This window comes from Urocitellus parryii, chromosome 15 (assembly GCF_045843805.1).
Source record: "Urocitellus parryii isolate mUroPar1 chromosome 15, mUroPar1.hap1, whole genome shotgun sequence".
Lineage (NCBI taxonomy): Eukaryota > Metazoa > Chordata > Mammalia > Rodentia > Sciuridae > Urocitellus > Urocitellus parryii.
In genome coordinates this window covers 42,948,347-42,964,866 of record NC_135545.1, presented here as the reverse complement: position 1 = coordinate 42,964,866, position 16,520 = coordinate 42,948,347, and the positions used below count along the sequence as shown (strand labels likewise).

At 39.2% G+C, this 16,520-nt stretch overlaps 1 protein-coding gene across 2 annotated transcripts in view; it reads right to left on the bottom strand.

Annotated features, from left to right (window-relative positions):
* Positions 1-14,483, bottom strand: part of Nfatc3 (nuclear factor of activated T cells 3) — a 97,683-nt gene extending 83,200 nt beyond the window's left edge. For both annotated transcript variants that reach the window (XM_026404483.2, XM_026404485.2), the window contains exon 1: positions 14,378-14,483. In XM_026404483.2, the coding sequence (XP_026260268.1) occupies positions 14,378-14,483 (106 nt within the window). The remainder of the gene's footprint in view (positions 1-14,377) is intronic.
* Between the last annotated feature and the right edge of the window lie 2,037 nt (positions 14,484-16,520).

The window sequence follows — 16,520 nt, the reverse complement described above, 5'->3', positions numbered from 1 at the left end:
TGTGTGTGTGTGTGTGTGTGTGTGTGTGTGTGTGTGTATTGTGTGTGTGTTAAGCAAGCATGTTACTGCTGAGCTATATCCCCATCCCTTTTTCTTTTAATTTAATTTTGGGACAGGATCTGGCTAAACTGCCCAGGCTGGCCTCAACCTTGCAATCCTGAGCAGCTGGACATGCCTTTGCACTTGGAGCAAGGGAACTGTTTATCAAACTGAAGGTGGTACATGACCTATTAATGACCTGTGACAATTTTTTAATATATATTTTTAGTTGTAGATGGACACAATATCTTTATTTTTAAAATTTTTTTTTATTTTATGTTGTGCTGAGAATCAAACCCAGTGCCTCAACATGTGTGAGGTGCTCTACCACTGAGCTACAACCCCAGCCTACAATTTTTTTAATATAATGAAAATGTCAGCATAATACCATGGAGTAAAAGCTAACCATTGTTTTGTAAGAAATGTGTTCATTTTATGCATATAAAAATCCCAACACTCCAAGATCCTGAGGCAGGAGAATCACAGATTCCATGCCAGTCTGGGCAATTTAGGAAGACCCTATCTAGAAACAAAAAACAAAAAGGGCTGGAGATGTAACTCAGTGGTAGAACACCCCTGAGTTCAATTCCCAGTATAAATAAAATATTAAAAAGGGTTGGGGAGGGGCTGGGGTTGTGGCTCAGCAGTAGAGCACTCGCCTAGCATATTCGATGCCCTGGGTTCGATCCTAAGCACCACATAAAAATAAAGGTATTGTGTCCAACTACAACTAACAAATAATTTTTTAAAAGTGTGTGGGGGGGTAGGAATGTGGCTTAATGGTTAAGCACCGCTGAGTTCAATCTCTGGTACCCCCCCAAAAAAGAAAATTTTTCTAGACCAGGGCACAGTGGCATATATTTAAAATCCCACCAATTTGGGAGGCTGAGGCAGAAGAATTAAAAATTCAATCAATTCAGCAAGACTCTGTCCTAAAAAATAAAGAGAGTGTCCAGGCACTGTGGTACTAAGACTCAGGAGGCTCAGAAAGAGAAGATTGTAAGTTCAAGGCCAGCCGGAACAATTTAGACATCCATTTCAAAATAAAAAGGGTCCCAGCTTCAATCCCAGTACTATAGAATAAATGAATGCATTACATATTATATATGTACATATATATGTATACATACATATATGCGTGTATATATTTTATATATGTGTGTGTTGAACTTAGGGGTGCTAAACCACTTACTTAAGTAAGTGGTTTAGCACCCCTAAGGTTCAACCCCCACTACCACACAGTAAGTATTTCTTTTTTTTCTTTTTCAAATTCTGTTTTTATTTTTTTCTTTTTCAATTTATTGGTGCATTATAATTGTTCATAATAATGGGATTTACTGTTACACATTCATATGTGAACACCATGTAACAATATAATTTGGCTAATATCACTCTTTAGCACTTCTCCCATTCTACCCATCTCCCACCCCTTGGTTCCTCCCTTTCCTCTACTGATCTTCCTTTGATTTCAATAAGATCCATTTTACCTTTCTTTTCCTTTTTTCCTCTCTAGCTTCCTCATGAGAAAACAAAGGATCCTTAACCTTCTGTTTGATTTATTTTGCTTAACATAAAGTTTCTAGTTCCATACATTTTCCTCTAACTGCCATAATTTCATTTTCCTTTATAGTTGAATAAAACTCCATTATGTTTATACCACATTTTCTTTATCCATTCACCCTTTGATAAACACCTAGGCTGGTTCCATAGTTGGCTCTTGTGAACTGCACTACTATAAACATGGGTATCTATGTATCACTATAGTATGACAACTTTAATTTTTTTTAATATTTATTTTTTAGTTGGAGTTGGACACAATACCTTTATTTTTATGTGGTGCTGAGGATCAAACCCAGGGCCTTGCACTTTCTAGCAAGTGCTCTATCACAACCCCAGCCCCCAACGAATTTAATTCTTAAGGACAAATTCCAAGGAGTGGTATAGCTAGGTCATATGGAGGTTCCATACCTAGTCTTTTGAGGAACCTCCACACTGACTTCACAGTCCTTGTACTAAATTACAGTTTCACCTAAAAGCGTTCCTTTTTCTCCAATCCTCTCCAGCATTTATTATTTGTATTCCTGATGACTGCTTCTGACTGGTGTGAGATAAAACCTCAGTATAGTTTTGATTTGCATTTCCCTAATTGCTAATAATCCTGAAAATTTTTTCATGTATTTGTTGGCCATTTGTATTTCTTTTTTTGACAAGAGTCTGCTGAATTAATTTGCACATATTAATTGGGTTATTTGATTTCCTGGTATAAAGTTTTTTGAGTACTTTATATATTCTAGATATCAATCCTCCATCTGAAGAATTGCTAGCAAAGATTTTCTCCCATTTGGTAGCTTCTCTTCACATTCCTAATTGTTTCCTTTGCTATGCAGAAGATTTTTAACTTGATGTCAACCATTTACTGTTAGCATTATTTCCTGAGTTTTAGAGGTCCTACGGAAAAAGCTGTTGCCTCTGCCGATATACTGGAGTATCGATCTTACATTTTCTTCTAGGAGTTGTGTAGTTCAAAAGAAGTATTTCTTTCTTGGCTCATGGTCAAAAAGGATTCAAAACTTTGTATTACAAAAGTTTTCAGCCACTCACAGTGGCGCATGCCTGTACCCTGCAGCTTGGAAGTTGAGACAGGAGGATTCTGAGTTCAAAGCCAGCCTCAGCAACAGCAAGGTTCTAAATAACTCAAGTGAGACCCTGTCTGTAATTAAAATACAAAAAAGAGCTGGGGATGTGGCTCAGTGGTTGAGTGCCCCTCAGTTCAATCCCCACCCTGAAAAATAAAAAAGTTTTCAAACATAAATAAAATATAGATAAAATAATGCCATATAAAAAATGGTGGAATGAGACAGACATCATTACCCTAGGTACATGTATGACTGCACAAATGATGCGACTCCACATCATGTACAACCAGAGAACTGAAAAATTGTGCTCCATTTGTGTACAATGAAATGAAATGCATTCTGCTGTTATGTAAAACTAAGTAGAATTAAAAAAAAAAAGAATAATGCCATACACCTGTCATCTAGCTTGAACACTTGTCTTTTTTTCTTGAATGTTATTTTTACTGACAACCTTACTGAAAGGAAGTGACAACTATAAAGAAGTGCTGAAAGCAGAGAAAATATCAAGTTCTCTTAAACCTCTTACAGTGAAATGAAATTTTTAAAGCAACATTTAGGTAAAACTTTCTATATTTTCCCCCAAAGACTTTCCTTATATAAAGGACAGGGTTAGGGCTAGAGCTGGAGCTCAGTGGTAGAGCACTTGCCTTGCATGCGTGGGAACCTGGGCTCAATCCCCAGCACCACATAAAAAATAAACAAAGATATTGTGTCCATCTACAACTAAAAAAATATTTTAAAAATAAACTTAAAAAAAATAAACGACAGGATTAAAATTTGTATTTTTTAGTGTTTAGTATGATCTTACAAATGGTTTGCGGTTTGTTGTTGTTTGTTTTGTTTTGCAGTACTGGGTACTGAACCCCAGCCATTTTTAAATTTTGAAACAGGGTCAATAAAGTTGCCCAGGGGCTGGGTATATAGCTCAGTTGAGTCCACCATGCAGCCAGCGCAATGGTTTCATTAATGAGGTTCTTGGCATAAAAGTTATTGGGGAACAAGAGATTCAGGGGAGAATTCCGTCCAATGAAGGTTGAGGGGGGACTGCACTCCAAGGTCAGGGTCAGTGATTGGGCCCCCGGGGTCAGTGATCAGGCACACCCCCACACAGACGGGTTCTCTCATCAGGAAAGGGCCAGGAAAATTCCGACACAGCCAGAACGCCTCAGATCCTTAACAGGAGCCGCCCAATCACGTGTCAGAATGGCTTCCCACAACAGAGTGCTTGCCTTGCATGCACAAGGCCCTGGGTTCAATCCCCAGCACCAAAAAATAAACAAATAAATAAATAAAGTTGCCCAGGTTGGCTTGGAACTCCTGCAATCCTTCTGTGCTGGCCTCCTGAGTAGCTTGGAATTACAGGCGTGTGATATTGCACCAGGCACAAATGGCAAAATTTGATATAAATTTCAGATCTTATTTGCTCTGTAATGTTCGCAAATCTAAAGAATTTATATCTATTATCTTTGTAAATAAATCTCTTATCAATTTTATAGATTAAAAATGTAGTCTTTAAGAGGAACCTCTCTAGCTTCATTTCATCTTTAATTCAAAAGTGCAAGTGAACTGACAACACTTAATAAACATCAGATTGATGGATACAAGCAATATGCTCAAACATTTAAATGTTTTAAGGTAATCTCTTAAATTACTAAACAACAAGTAAACTTTTCTGATCACACACAGTTAACTAGAAAATTGATCCCTAGTACTACAAAAAATAAATTAATAAGTCATGTCACAAGATCAGCTGACTTTGTATTTATGTACACCACTAACTTCACCATCCCACTGCTAATACACAAAATCAAAGGAAGAAATGAATTTTGTAAATCAGGCATACCACTAATTTTTCTCAATTTGTTAAATAAGTTTTATTTAGCCATGCACAGTGGCATATGCCTGCAATCCCAGCTACTCAGAAGGATGAGGCTAATTTACAAGTTCAAGGCCAGCCTGGACAACTTAAGAAGACCCAGTTCTCAAACTAAAAAATAAAAAAATAAAAAGGGCTAAGGATATATCTCCATGGTAAAGTGCCCCTGGTTCAATTCCCAGTACTGCAAAAAAATAAAGTTTTAGGGCTGGAGATGTGGCTCAGCGGTAGCACGCTCGCCTGGCATGCGTGCGGCCCGGGTTCGATCCTCAGCACCACATACCAACAAAGATGTTGTGTCCGCCGAGAACTAAAAAATAAATATTAAAAATTCTCTCTCTCTCTCTCCTCTCTCTCTCTCTCACTCTCTCTTTAAAAAAAAAATAAATAAAGTTTTAAAAATTACACGCAACAGCAAATTCTATTAACTTCGCAGTATTATTTTTAAAAGTAAACAGTTTTTTTATCCTAACCTAGCACCTCAAAGAGCTTGAAGAGGGCTGGGGATGTGGCTCAAGCGGTAGCGCGCTCGCTTGGCATGCACGCGGCCTGGGTTCGATCCTCAGCACAACATACAAACAAAGATGCTGTGTCCGCCGATAACTAAAAAAAAATAAATAAATATCGAAATGTGATATATCAAGAACTATGTAATGTTTAGAACAACCAACAATAAAAATTAAAAAAAAAAACTAGAAAGAGAAGAAAACAAATGTTGAACTAGAATCTTGTTAGAAATGGGGAATTTCTAAAAAAAAAAAAAAAAAGAAATGGGGAATTTCTGAGTAAATACAGACATTGCAAAATGACTCTAAAACAAGGAAACTATAAACTGACCCATTAGCATAGAAAACCTGGACTGATGCTAAGAGATCTCCCACTGACAAAGACCTCAGGATCATCAGGGATTAGAGATGAGTGTTACTTGACATTTGCCAAATTATGATATTATTTTTTAAAAATATATATATTTTAGCTGTTGATAAACTTTTATTTTATTTATATGTTTACTGCACTGCTGAGAATTGAACCCAGTGCCTCACACATGCTAGTCAAGTACTTCTTCAATGAGTCACTACCTCAGCTGATTTTATTTTAATGTCTGTAATCAACCAAGTAGCTTGAAGCCTGCTGCAGAAGAATCAGGAGTTCAAAGCCAGCCTCATCAAATGTGCAAGATCTTGTTTCAAAACTTTAAAAACAAATAAATAAATAAGTAAAAAGCATTGAATCAGGAGCTCAGTGGATAAGCATTTCTGGGTTCCATCACTGGTACAAAAATAAATAAATAAATGTTTTAAAAGAGAAAAAAAAGAGCTTGAAGAGCTTCTGAGTGCAATTTTAAATGTAAACTTAAAAACATACAAAGAGCAGAGACTATTATAATTTTCCTTATTTTAATTGACGTATAATGATAAGTAATAGTGAGATTTGTTATTACATATTCATGGCACATGACACTGATTATAAGTGTATCCCCATATACCCAGTGTCTAGCTTCAATTATTTCTAAATAACATTTTTTCTGAATGTGACATTTACCAAGCTTTACTGTAAGATTTTTATAAAGCAATACAACTCAGCAAGGCCCTAGCAACTTAGTAAGACCCTGTTTAAAAATAAAAAATAAAAAGGGCTGGGAATGTGACTCAGTGGTTAAGTGGCCCTTCGTTCAATTTCTGGTACCAAAAAAAAAAAAAAAAAGAATTAATCTGAATTAACCCAATTTCAGAGCTCACATAATCCTCTTTTTTTTTTTTTTTTAAGTTTTAGGTGGACTTGATATCTTTATTTTAATGTGGTGCTGAGGACTGAACCCAGTGTCTCACGCGTGCTAGGCAAGCACTCTACCACTGAGCCACAAACCCCGCCCCAATTCTTATTTATTTTTAATTAAAATAAACAGTAAAAGCTGATGAAAATTTAACCCAAAATTAATACAAATTTTGAGACATTAAAATACATATTTTAGATTTTAAAACTCTCATCTGCTGCTGAAACATAAAACATAATGAAAATTGTACAATTTGTAGGAAAATGGACTCTTCAAGCTACTTCTCCAGTACACTAGGATTCTAGGACAGTCCAAACAAATTTCAGCTGTTGATAAGCAATACTACTTAAATCTTACAGCTCCAACTGTTCCTCTTTCCAAAAGTTTGTCAAATTCAGACAAACAGGTGAAAGTCATCCAACATAAATATAGAAAATTACCTGAAATGTTGAAATATATGCAGACCATTCCTATGTTTGATTTTAAATTATGGCTGTTAAAAAAAAAAAAAAAAAAGTTTGTTCTGGCTTGTGATTCTCCTAAACCTCCCAGAACAAATTCACTCCTCTTAAATTCCACTGCTATTTGAACCTCATATGGCATGCCTGGGCAAATTTGATGACTTGGATTTAGTTTTAGAAGGCAGGCTTACCGCCAAATCTGCTGTATCTACTCCCCTGAACCATCAGGACAGCTTTAGCAGCACCTCCCTTATTTATGTTACTGCTGGAGCAGTCAACCTACCGCTTACTATCAAATGAGGCTCAAACTACTCAGGTTTCCTATCTCTTGAGAGTAATATGACTGCCTTCACTATACTATGGCTTCCTCCACTCCACCCCTATTTAAAATATAACATTACCATTTTGGAACAATCTACTTCTCAACTAGCAATAAAGAGAGGCAAATCAGTAATATATGTCACTATCCTCTCTTAAAAGGTTTTCATTTTACGTATCAGTATTTATGACTCCCTGAACAAAAAAGGAATACATTTTCTCACCAAAAATGTCCTTATGATCACACTTCACCAAAAAGTTACACATAGAGTGAACCTCAAAGGCAGAATTTTGGACTGAGGTTGTGGCTCAGTGGTAGGGTGTTCGCCTAGCATTCATGAAGCACTGGGTTCAATCCTCAGCATCACATAAAAATAAAATTAAGATATTGCATCCACCTAAAACTAAAAAATAAATATTTTTTAAAAAAGCAGAGTTTGACTCTGCCTTCTATAAAAATACATACAATTTTAGGGGAAATTTATGATTGCCACTGAAAGGCAAGTCATAAGAAGAAGGTGATTCTACAATTTACCCCAAATTAATAACTTTAAAAGCTCATTAATGCTTAAGATACAGGCCTTATTGGATACCCACAATTTCTTGGCCATGTACATAATACACAGGCTTAACTTTTACATTATCTAATAAAGCTATAGTATAACGTCTATTAATACTTCAGAATACATACCAAAATATTCCTTCTGTATTAGCAAATGGGAAAACTTAACAAAGTGCAGGAATACCAAAGCATACATGGTCAATTTTGTTTTTTAATATTTTATTTTTTAGTATTTGGCGGACACAACATCTTTGTTTGTATGTGGTGCTGAGGATCCAACCAGGGCCGCATGCCAGGCGAGCGCGCTACCGCTTGAGCCACCCCAGCCCATGGTCAATGTTGTTTTTTTTTTTAACTTTTTTTTTAATATTTATTTTTATTTTTTTATTGGTTGTTCAAAACATTACAAAGCTCTTGACATACCATATTTCATACATTTGATTCAAGTGGGTTATGAACTCCCATTTTTACCCCGTATACAGATTGCAGAATCACATCAGTTACACATCCATGTTTTTACATATTGCCATACTAGTGACTGTTGTATTCTGCTATCTTTCCTATCCTCTACTATCCCCTCTCCCCTCCCCTTCCATCTTCTCTCTCTACCCCATCTACTGTAATTCATTTCTCTCCCTTGATTTTTTTTTCCCTTTCCCCTCACATCCTCTTATATGTAATTTTGTATAACAATGAGGGTCTCCTTCCATTTCCATGCAATTTCCCTTCTCTCTCCCTTTCCCTCCCACCTCTCGTCCCTGTTTAATGTTAATCTTTTTCTCATGCTCTTCCTCCCTGCTCTGTTTTTAGTTGCTCTCCTTATATCAAAGAAGACATTTGGCATTTGTTTTTTAGGGATTGGCTAGCTTCACTTAGCATAATCTGCTCTAATGCCATCCATTTCCCTGGAAATTCCATGATTTTGTCATTTTTTAGTGCTGAGTAATACTCCATTATGTATAAATGACACATTTTTTAATCCATTCATCTATTGAAGGGCATCTAAGTTGGTTCCACGGTCTAGCTATTGTGAATTGTGCTGCTATGAATATCGATGTAGCAGTATCCCTATAGTACGCTCTTTTAAGGTCTTCAGGGAATAGTCCGAGAAGGGCAATAGCTAGGTCAAATGGTGATGGTCAATGTTTTTAAACACAACAATGACACTGAATTTTCTTCCCCTGGGTTCTTCCTCATACTCACTAAAACTCATTTATTCACTAATCTCTACCATGAAACTCTGCTAATAACCACAGAAACATCCTCCAATCCCAATCAAGGAAGCATTTCAATGAAATATTTATTTTTCCAAGTGAAATGGTGAAATATTTATCACTGACTCTACTTCATATTCTCACTGCATTCAAGTCTACAGAAAAAGGTGGCCTATGGTACAAAAATATGGATTAGCAGCAATCAAATCATCCTTTACAGTAACTAATGAGATGTACAAATATACCATTAAATTTCTACAGGAAACCACACAAACAACTTCCCTTTTTTAATCCTAATTTAAATATCCAATTATACTTACAATGGTTAGCAAATCCACCACCTTTCACTCCCTACAGCAGCAGGAACAATTCAAAAAAGGGGAAAAACAATTAAAAGCAAAAGACTTGGGTGGGCATAGTGGCACAAGTCTATAATCCCAGCAGCCCAGGAGGTTGAGACTGGTCAGCAACCGTTGGGCACTAAGCAACTCAGTGAGACTTTGTCTCTAAATAAAATACAAAACAGGACTGGGGATGTGGCTCAGTGGCTGAGTACCCTTGAGTTCTATCCCTGGTACCCCCCAAAAAAGGGAAATGACCTGGCCGGAGTTGTAGAGTGCTTGCTTAACGTGTGAGGCACTGAGCTGGATTCTCAGCAACGCACATGAATAAATCAAGGTCCATCGACAACTAAAATAAATAAATAAAAAGCAAATGACCTTCAGTACTTACACTTACTTGGTAAAATATGAGAAAAGAAGTAACATTTAAAGAATAAAGACTAGAATTAAGAGAATTTTAAAAAACAGATAAAATGTCTAAAACCAAATTTGACAACTAGCAGGGGTGGGGGGAACCAGCCTATTGTGTTACAAAAAAATGTTAACTACCATTAAAGAGCATCAAAATAAAACCCTTGAGTAAAAAATAAAACTGAAAAATGAGAAAATAATCTAAGAGGCAATAAATTATAATGAACACATACAGCAGATCTCCAAGCACAAGACAAAAACACTAAATCATAGTCTTAAACAATCACCCAAAGTGGGCATGGTGGCCCATGCCTGTAATCCCAGTGGCTTTGGAGGCTGAGGCAGGAGGATCACTGGTTCAAAGCCAGCCTCAGCAAAAGTGAGGCACTAAGCAACTCAGAGAGACCCTGTCTCTAAATAAAATACAAAATAGGGCTGGGATTGACTCAGTGGTTGAGTACCCCTGAGTACCAAATAAATAAATAAATAGATAGATCATCCGAGAAAAGTTCCTCAATTTCACATGTGAAAAAACTTGTTACAAGTTTTTTTTTTTTAAGTAATACCTGGCAAAATTAAATCTTATAATAAAGTTTCTTACAAAAATATGTATTATAACTAAGATATTGCTTCTTTTAGGAAACTGCAGTAGGTTAAGATACTACACAGTGTAGCATACATTCCTCCCAGTGACTCCCGTTGAAGATTAGAAAATCAATATTTCACAATGAAACTCTGAATTTGCAAAATAAAGTTTATTATAACATCAAAATTAGATATATATTTAGTACACCAAAATAGGGTATCAGAAGCTGGTCTTTACAATGGCAAATAATGAAATTAATATTAAACAGGTACCTATTTTAAAGTCTCTATTTACTATTGAGGGGTAGGTATCATCAATTTGAAGCTGGGTACAAGAAGAAAGTCTAATAAAATAGTTTTCCCGTTTTAACTGGGAAAATCAGAGGAAGCACTGGGAGCTAAAACAAAAATAAAAAACAACTAAAGACTCTAAAGTCTTAAATTTTCTTCAATGGGAAAAAAAGTCTCAAAACACCTCAATAAGCAAAACATTAAAAAAGTCAATCATATATATATAAAATCATATATATATATATATATATATATATATATATATATATTCAATGCTATCAAGTACGCCACAAATCATCTACTGTGTAGAAGCTTTAGCAAGCTTGCTTAGCACACACATTAAATTCAGCCCTTTAGATTGGCTTTACTCTCTATCTCCTCCTCCCACCAAACATTTTTCAAAAATATTTTCCCTGTATGAAAATTTAGATGTGCCCCCCCCCCAAAAAAGAAAGAGAAATTAAAAAAAAAATTTAGATGTGCTAAGTACCCTCAAACCTTTTGAGAGATGCATACCCACTGCAGGCCCAAATTATCATGATTTGCTACCTTATGAAATTAAACCAACAAAAGCAAAGAACTGAAAAAACATCATTAACTTCATCTACTAGGAAAAAAATGACTGACTCAAAATTTTACATGGGGGGTGTGGGGGTGTGGCTCAGTGGTAGAGCGCTTACCTAGCACCTGTGAGGCACTGGGTTCTATCCTCAGCACCACATAAAAATAAATAAATAAAATAAAGGTATTGTGTCTATCTACAACTTAATATTTTTTTTTAATTTTTAACATGGTATTTATTTATTAATTAAATAAATATCAGGTGCCTACTACATCAAAGCAGTGTGCTAGCCACAACGAAGAACAATATAATTATTAACAACATACAAACACTAACCCTCCTCTCAAGGAGCTTCCATTCCAGAGAGGAAAAGAATCCAAAACCAAGTAAATACATTTAAACAACCAAGTACTGATCAATTCTCCAATTTTATTCTCATGGCCTACCTCACTGCATATTCTACCTTCCCAAAAGCATTCAATTAATCTACTTAATTCCTTTAAAGTACATACTGTACTCATAATTACACTTATCAGTGCTGTTCAGCAGCACTATTCACAATAACCAAAAGATGGAACAACCCAAATGTCTATCACTGGATGAAGAGATAAATATATTGTGATGAGTTATATGTTCACAATGGAATACTACTTAGCTCCAGAAAGGAATGCAGTATGCATACATGATAGACAGTGAACAAACTATGAAAACATCTTAATTGAAAGAAATCAGAGACAAAAGGTTATATATCATATTATTTCATTTATATGAAATACACAGAATGAATCAATCCCTGGAAACATACTGTACTCATAATTACACTTATCAGATTGTTGGTAGCCAAAGGCTGGGAGGGGAAGAAGAATGAGGTTTAATGGGTACAAGTTTTCTTTTGGGGTAATGAAGATGATCTGGAATTAGAAGTGGTAAGGCACAATACTATGAGTGTACTAAATGACAGTAAATTGTTGATTTGAAAATAGTTTACTTATTCACATGTACTTCACCTTAATTTTTAAAAACTTTACCAGTTAGAAAAGCGGACTTTTTTTGTCATAAATAAAACTACTCATTTTACCTTTAGTAATATCAATTATAAATCAAGACTCATTTTAATATCAAACGTTTATTTCTGCAGGGGGCAACTGGCATTCACCTGTAATACCAGCTACTCAGAAGGCTGAGGTAGGAGGATCATACAATTAGGCCAGTCTCAGCAATTTAGGAAGACTGCCTCAAAATAAACAAGGGCTGGGGATGTGGCTCAGTGGTTAAGTGTCCCTGGGTTCAATCCCTGGTACCAAAAAAATAAGTAAAAAATAAAAAGCCAGGCATGGTAGTGCACATGTGTAATCCCAGAAACTTGGGAAGACGTGGGCAGGAGAATTGCAAGCTCAAGACCAGCCTCAGCAACTTAGCAAAGAATCTGTCTCAAATAAAATTTTAAAAGGGTTTAAAGATAAAGCCCAGTTAAATTCCCACTACCCTTAAAGAAAAAAAAAAAGGCTACCCCCCCCCCCAAAAAAAAAATGTTTAACTCAAGTTGGCAGAGCACCCTGGGCTCAATCCCCAGTATCACAAAGAAAAAAGGTGTTTTGTTTTTTTTCTTCTTCTGATGTACATACAATTCCTACTTAGATGACAACACCCTTTTAAAATTCATGTTTGGTTAACACCTTTATTAATTATATATTTAGTGTATAATTGACCCTAGCAAAATCTGTGCCTAGGAAAGTTGGTATCAATTGTTTATCTTCTTTATAACGTACTCTAACACGTTGTTTTTATTTTATTTAGTCCCAATAATCTGAGTACAATTTAATGCCATCCTCTCCACAAATTCCACTTTTCCTGTTTCTTCCTCTGTTACAAAATACATCATGAGTCAATCTGCCTAGTTATTTGGACTATGTGTTTCCTCCAACTATTGCCCCAACTCCTGAGAAGCCAGTCCTTTTTGCATCAAAGTAACACCACATTTAACATAATAGATGCTCAAATGTTGGTGGAACTGAAAAGAGCCAGCATGCCTGCCTGTACAGAGAGACTGAGGCTGGTGAGTTCAAAGCCAACCTCAGCAAAAGCAAGGCACTAAGCAACTCAGTGAGACCCTCTCTAAATAAAATACAAAATAGGGCTGGGGATATCAGTGGTCAAGTGGCCTGAGTTCAATCCCCGGTACAAAAAGAAAAAGAAAACGGAAAAGAAATGCAGCCAATAAATAACTATTGCAAATTATTTATTACTTTGAAAAAGACACCTAAACATAAAGAATAAAAAGATCTTATAAAACAAGTATTGAAGCGCCCAGAGAATTCTTATGCCTCACGTTCGGGTAAATTTCCAATTCAACTCTAGAGAACCATTTGTTAAACATCAATATTAAAATGAAGTAATTCACCTAAATACCCAGAAAGAATAAATAGAGATTACCCTACCCATCCACTTTTTTGGGTTCTCCTGCATATGTAACTGAACTTAATGAACCACAGTATTCCAAACCAGGTCATAGAAGAATCCCAAGTTCCCAGTCGTCCTGTTTCAATTTCCTGATTGGTCTGACCTGCAAGAATTACAGTGTCCAGCTTTCCCAATTTACGATCTCCTTTAAAATGTTCTAAGGAGAGAGCTTTCTCTTAAAACAAGACTTTCAGAACTTTCTAGGATAATTATGAAAAAGATATCCTACTTTAAAACAAAACAAAACTTACACTTTCTTGTAGCAAGAAAACAGTTTTCAGATAAATTCCGTTATAATTACACTCCGAATTAGGTATAGGCCATAAACTTGCACAACTGAAAGTTATCCCGAAAGCATTACTCCCTAGCAACGTAAATTTTTTAAAACAGTACACGAATTTTAAAAGAATCCTACCCCTCAAATACGCCTCTTTAAAAAAAAAAAAAAAAGAAGAAGAATTTTTAAAACAACCTAGCACAGATGAAATACCAAGTGCGCCTCACATAACACTGAGATAACATTTTCTCTGCACCACGCTGGCAAAGGAGCGACAACCAGACGCCACTTGGGCTGCGGCCCCGACCCTCGGCCTCCAAACCCCGGGTATGCACCGGCCACTGGCGTCCCGGAGTCAAGTTCCTCCCTAGTTTGCTTCACAGGCAAGCGAGCAGCCACTTCCACGGTACAGCAACTCACACACCTCCTCAGCTCTTTAAATTTGTCTTTACCCAGTACGCTCACTCACACCAGGTTAACAGTGCCCGAACAATCGGAGAACCAGGCAAAAGCGAGCTCGCACTAGCCTGGAGAGGCACGTTCCTCAGTCCCGCCGGGCCCGGCACCCACCTGCAGGCCGCGAGCCCGGGGGCGGCGGCGGCGGCGGCGCCCCGTCCTCGCCAAAGACGAGTTTGAAGTCGAGCTCGTCGTGGGTGCCACAGTTTGCAGTAGTCATCGGCGTGGCCCGGAATGCCGCGGCTCCTCCTCAGGCGGCGGCGGCGGCAGCGGCGGCGGCAGCGGGCTCCTCAGCGCCGCTTCATGCCGGGCCGCGCCGGCCAGGAGGTCGTGGCTCTTCGGCAAACTTTCCGGGCGTGGCCCGCCACGCTGAGCGTTTCGTTTAGAAGTAGAAAGCTGGCCGTGCGTCGAGCAGCAGCAGAAGCTGCAAAAACGCCGCCAGTTGCGGTGTCTAAGTCGCCACCGCCACCTTGGCCAAAGTTCCCCGCCCCCCAAGAGTCGCCGCCACCACCGCCGCTGCTGGCGCGCGCCCGCGCCGTACCGCGCACCCGGCCCCGCCCCCTGCCGCGCGCCCATCCGACCCGGCCACTCGTAGGCCGGCAGCGCTGCGGGCCCCGCCCCTCGCCAACCATCGTGTGACTTCCCTGTCTGCGAGAAGGAAGTCACGTGAATAGGGACACGAAGGCCTTGTTGCCTCCCGGGAGTTGTAGTTACGCCTCTGTTCCCTCTGGAACTCCTAAACCAAGCCCGTGTTAGAGCCCATAGTCCTCTTCAGTTGGATTAGGGAAACCACCACAGGCCAATTGGAGAAGATGCCTTTCCTCATTAGGCAGAGTTCACGTCGAGGAAGGAGCACCAGTAAGGTTATGGGTTTGATGATGGGCGGCCGTTTAGAGTTACTCCTGATTTAAAGAATGTATGGTGGCCCGCCTGGGCGGCACGCGCCTTTAATCCCCACACCTCGGAAGGCTGAGGCTGTGTGATCTCGAGGTCAGCGGGAGCAAAAATAAAAGCTGCTGAGCGCGGTGGCGCGCGCCTTATCCCTGCGACTCAGGTGGCAGAGGCTGAGGCAGGAATATCGCAAAAGCCAGCCTCAGCAACTTAAGCGGGACCTTGTCTCAAAATAGAAAATAAAAAGGGCTGGAGACGTAGCTCAATGGTTAGGCGCCCCCTGGGTTCAATCCCATCCCTCCATCCCAACCTCAGCGGTGGTATTTCGAAAGAGCAGGGAGTGGATGGAGCCCACAGAAATGGGTAGCAACAGACCCTCTACGGTGGATTAGGGGCCCGCGTCTTGGTGGTTGCACCTTTGTCTGCCCCACTAGCCTGCCTTGCTTGGAAGCAGTGTGGCTTCCATCGAAAAGACAGAGGGGCAGGGTTTATCTTCCTATCAAAGTTGAGCAGGCAGAGCAGGGAACTCCTTGTGATCTCGGGCCACTCAGTTTTGACCTCTATGTCGCCATACACAGCCATGACTGCAGGAGGGATCTTGTCCCGTCCATCCCCAGAGGCCTGCCTTCTCCTAGGACGGCCCAAGACCTTGCCTCTTGGGTCTGGGGACTCTGAGCTTGGGCTTGTTTACTTGAGGGATCCACTGAGGCTCCTGAGTAGACAGGGAGTCAGGAGAGGCACTAATGATGGTCTCCCCGGGCTCCTTGCCCCTGGCAAAAGGCCCACAGGGCATAGTGTTCTCCTGAAAAGCGTTACTGGAGGAACCCACGGTGCTGCCTCAAGAGGCTTGGGTGCAGATGGGAGGCCTGAAAAGTGCCACCTCACAGGGCCTACAGCATACCCACACCACCCACAAAAACCCCTGGGAGAGGAGGCAAGGTGGAGCTCTTTGTAGAGATCTCAGTGACTCCTGAGCTACCAGGGAGCCCTAGGGGGAACCTAACTAGGTCAGGAGAACTAGGAATGTCCTGAGCATGTGAGACATTCATCTTGGACCAGTTCATTCCTGCCCAGTGCTGTATGCCTTTACCTACTCTGGATCTGGGGATGTAGAGATAAATTAAGTCTCCCTTCAGGGGTCAGGGAAAGGGTAACAGCAAATCTCTAATTACTGTGCAAAGAGATTAGAGCTGTGCCAGCAGTTCTGAAAAGGTTCAAAATTCCCTGGCTGCAGGACCTTCATAGGGGAGGTAAGAACAGGAGATACAAGCAAGAGGTAAGAAAGGTTGTTCCAGGCAAAGAACAGACTTCCAAAGACTTGGAGACCAGAAAGTACCTGCAATAAGCAGTAGACAAAGGGGAAGCT